Raw genomic sequence first — 3,409 nt, 5'->3', positions numbered from 1 at the left:
TTCTGCTCCCCCACCTTCCAGAACTGTCCGTCCACCGCCTTAGTGAGCGCATCATATGCAGCCGGCAGCCTGATCAAGGCCAAATGGCTTCCGACATCCGCTGTATTTGCTGATACATCAAAAATCCACCAGATCCAATAAATAGAAATCCAAGTATCCTGAATCCAAACATGCAAATGTCCACATTATATGTATAATTTTTTTAAAATATTTATTATAGTCGTATCACAAAAACACAATACTTTAACAAAGACCCACTGCTCTTCGTGTGAGAACGGTTGTTGTTTGTCACCGAGTGTATTTTAAAAAAAATCACAGATTATCTTTTCCTAATTTTTAATATTAATAGTAACCACTATTAAACAGAGATCAGAGTCTCATTTATTCAACTTCAGAAAGTTTCTCTTAGCTGGTAGTTCACCTTTGTGAGGTCACCATGGACAGAGTAAAAGGGGAGTGCTATTTGACTGGAGACCAATGTCTTGAAGGAGTGTCAAAGAGTAATTTATATAAATAGGGGTTTGGTCTGAAAGCTGCCAGAGATGGAAGGAATTGAACTCTGCTTCCCACAGCTCGTTAACACCTCCTGCAGGAGATCAAAGCATGCTCCCTCTAATATGTTGCTTCTTTCTGTTATTCTCTCGGGTATTGCTTTTCTCACTGTGAGTCTTAACCTGCTGGTCATTGTTGCTATTGTGCACTTCAGGTAAACACTTATTTGATTATTAAATTAAATTACATATATAAAAAAGAATGGTGCAAGATGAAATGATGGTTATCAGTGAAACCTATTATACAATGCATTAAATATACAAACTATTTTTAATCTTTCTAGGCAGCTCCACACCTCTACAAATATTGTACTTCTCTCTCTGGGTTTCTCAGATTGCCTTGTGGGTTTCCTCCTGATCTTTCAAGTTTTGATGATAGACGGCTGCTGGTATTTTGGCAACTTCCTATGTGCACTGTATTGTGTTTTAGATTTAATTGTTGTATCTGCTTCAGTGGGAAACATGGTGCTTGTTTCAATTGATCGCTATATAGCCATATGTGACCCTTTACATTATCCCACTAAAGTTACCCTAAAAAGAGCTCAAATGTCTGTTTCTCTGTGTTGGACTTTTTCTTTCTTATATTCCACTGTGATATTAAGGGAAAACCTAGGACAGCCAAGCAGATTTAGTTCCTGTACTGGAAACTGTTCAGTTGACATTGGCCTTACTGGAATTATGGTTGATCTTTTTTTTACTTTCCTCATTCCAATTACTGTCATCATAATTCTGTATATTACAGTCTTTGTGGTGGCTTTGTCTCATATTCGGACCATGCACTCCCATGTTGCAGTCCGCACACATCTGCATTCAGGAAAAGGAAGACCTAAGAAATCTGAAATAAAAGCTGCCAGGACTCTTGGGGTTGTTATAACTGTGTTTCTGCTTTGCCTTTGCCCATATTTCTGTGTCTCACTTTTGAGTGAAGATGCCTTACTCAATACGTTATCAGGTGTATATGTTATATCATTGTTTTACTTTAATTCTTGTCTAAACCCTCTGATATATGCCTTGTTCTACCCTTGGTTCAGAAAATCTATCCAAATTATTGTTACACTTAAAATTCTCAAGTCTGGTTCCTCTAATGCAAACTTACTGTCACCCTAAATAATGTAAATAAAGAGTGCATTGGAAAACTACTACTTCTCATTTTGACCCATAACAACAAAATATTGTCATGCCTTTATTTGAGCTTTTATGTAATAGACTAACATGTAGTAGTGCAGAACTGTGAAGTGGAATAGAAATAATACAGGGGATTTGGTTACTGGATTGAATCTTTATAGCACTTTTGTAGTCCCACTGACTACTCAGGGTGCTTTACAGTAGATAAAATAACGTTCGCTCCCTTGGCATCTAGAAAATTATATGATATATCAAGCAGATCCAAGTAGTTTGTCAGAACTGTTCTTGGCTTATGGCATGTTATTGATCTGCTGAAAGAAGGAGTACATGCCTTAAGAGTTCACCTGGGAGAAAAGTCGCATCTGGAGTCCAATTCATGGACACAGCTGCTGAAAGATTGACATAAAATATACATTTGGTTTGGATTGGTTAGAATTCCCACATAAAAAATAATGATGTGACTGTATATATGTGTATTAGTATAATGCCATTTCATGGTGTTTTGATGTGAGCATGGAAAGTACTCTGAATAAATCCTGTTGCTTCTGACGAAATGTGAACTGGTCTCTGCTGTGACCCAAAATACCTTTCAAAAAGTCTCCAACAATTGGAAACATTATTGGTGTGCTGCTAAGTTCATGATTTATTTATTTTTTTTTGGGGTGGGGGGCTAAAGAGTCTTAAAAGAAAATTGAAAATGATCATGCAAGTGTCTAAGTGTCTAGATGCTGAAAGTGGCATGCTATTCATAGCTTGATTAAAAGGCTATTTCACCATACTCAAATATTTTAACTGTTTGCTCTTTTTTAAAATGAAAGATTAAAACTGGATGGAATTACAAACTTAAAACATTGTCTTTTTAGAAAGCATGGAGCCAGAGAAAGGTGATGTTTGAAAAAAGAGGATATTTTTTGCTCAAGATTATTCTTTGTAACAAAAAATACGTTACTCAGGTCCACACAGTAGTCAAGCAGCTGAAACAAAAAGGTATGCAAGCAAAGTGTCTATATTCAGCGCAGCTGAAGATCAGAATGGACTCGAGAGAAAGTAATGTTTTCATACTGAAGGTGCCGCTGACACCCTGAGGGCGCTGGGTGTCCAGATGTGGAGAAAAGGAGTGTATCAAGGAGAGATTGACTGAAGGATGGAACACCACACAAAGAGGAAAAATAACAAGCTGTTGGTGACATCTGATCTGAAGGTTATGATGGAGGAGGAAGAGGAAAATGAGTAGGCTGAGGTATATAGGGTATATTAAATAACCTCAGTGTGACTTTGGACAGGTGCTACTAAAGTCCCATATTTTTTTTGAGTAAGTATGGAGAATTAATAAATTGAACATTATAATGCAAATTAACAAAAATAAATAATATGGTCTGATAGGGGATTATTTATGTCTACAGGAGTGATTTACACTTACTAGGACCTTTTTTTACATGTTAGGTTAGGGTAATACTAAGGCCTGATTTTCAAAAGGCTGATAAGTATTAAAACAGGAACAAATTAAGTAGTGTGTACAAAGCTGATCTTCAACCAGGAACCAGGGGAAGGGGGTATCATCCCTCAATTAAACTAAAATGAAATATGCCAAACCCGATCTTAAAACATTATGGCATACTTGTAAATAAACAAAGCTATATATTAACTACTTCCTAAGAACAGCCTTTGGGCAGTACTAAAAAAATACCCTGTTGGAGGCAGGGTATGTGTGTTTAAATTACATTGAGCTCAGT

At 36.7% G+C, this 3,409-nt stretch overlaps 1 protein-coding gene across 1 annotated transcript; it reads left to right on the top strand.

Moving 5' to 3' along the window:
• Positions 1 to 542: 542 nt before the first annotated feature.
• Positions 543 to 1,667, top strand: LOC105923819 (trace amine-associated receptor 13c-like). Its single transcript, XM_036128602.1, has 2 exons — positions 543 to 706; positions 836 to 1,667. Exons 1-2 carry the CDS (start codon positions 543 to 545, stop codon positions 1,656 to 1,658), a joined length of 987 nt encoding a protein of 328 aa, XP_035984495.1. The 3' UTR covers positions 1,659 to 1,667.
• Positions 1,668 to 3,409: the final 1,742 nt, after the last annotated feature.

Source organism: Fundulus heteroclitus, unplaced genomic scaffold (assembly GCF_011125445.2).
Source record: "Fundulus heteroclitus isolate FHET01 unplaced genomic scaffold, MU-UCD_Fhet_4.1 scaffold_1019, whole genome shotgun sequence".
Taxonomy (NCBI): domain Eukaryota; kingdom Metazoa; phylum Chordata; class Actinopteri; order Cyprinodontiformes; family Fundulidae; genus Fundulus; species Fundulus heteroclitus.
Note: the sequence above shows the minus strand (reverse complement) of the source record. Positions and strands in the feature narration are given on the sequence as shown.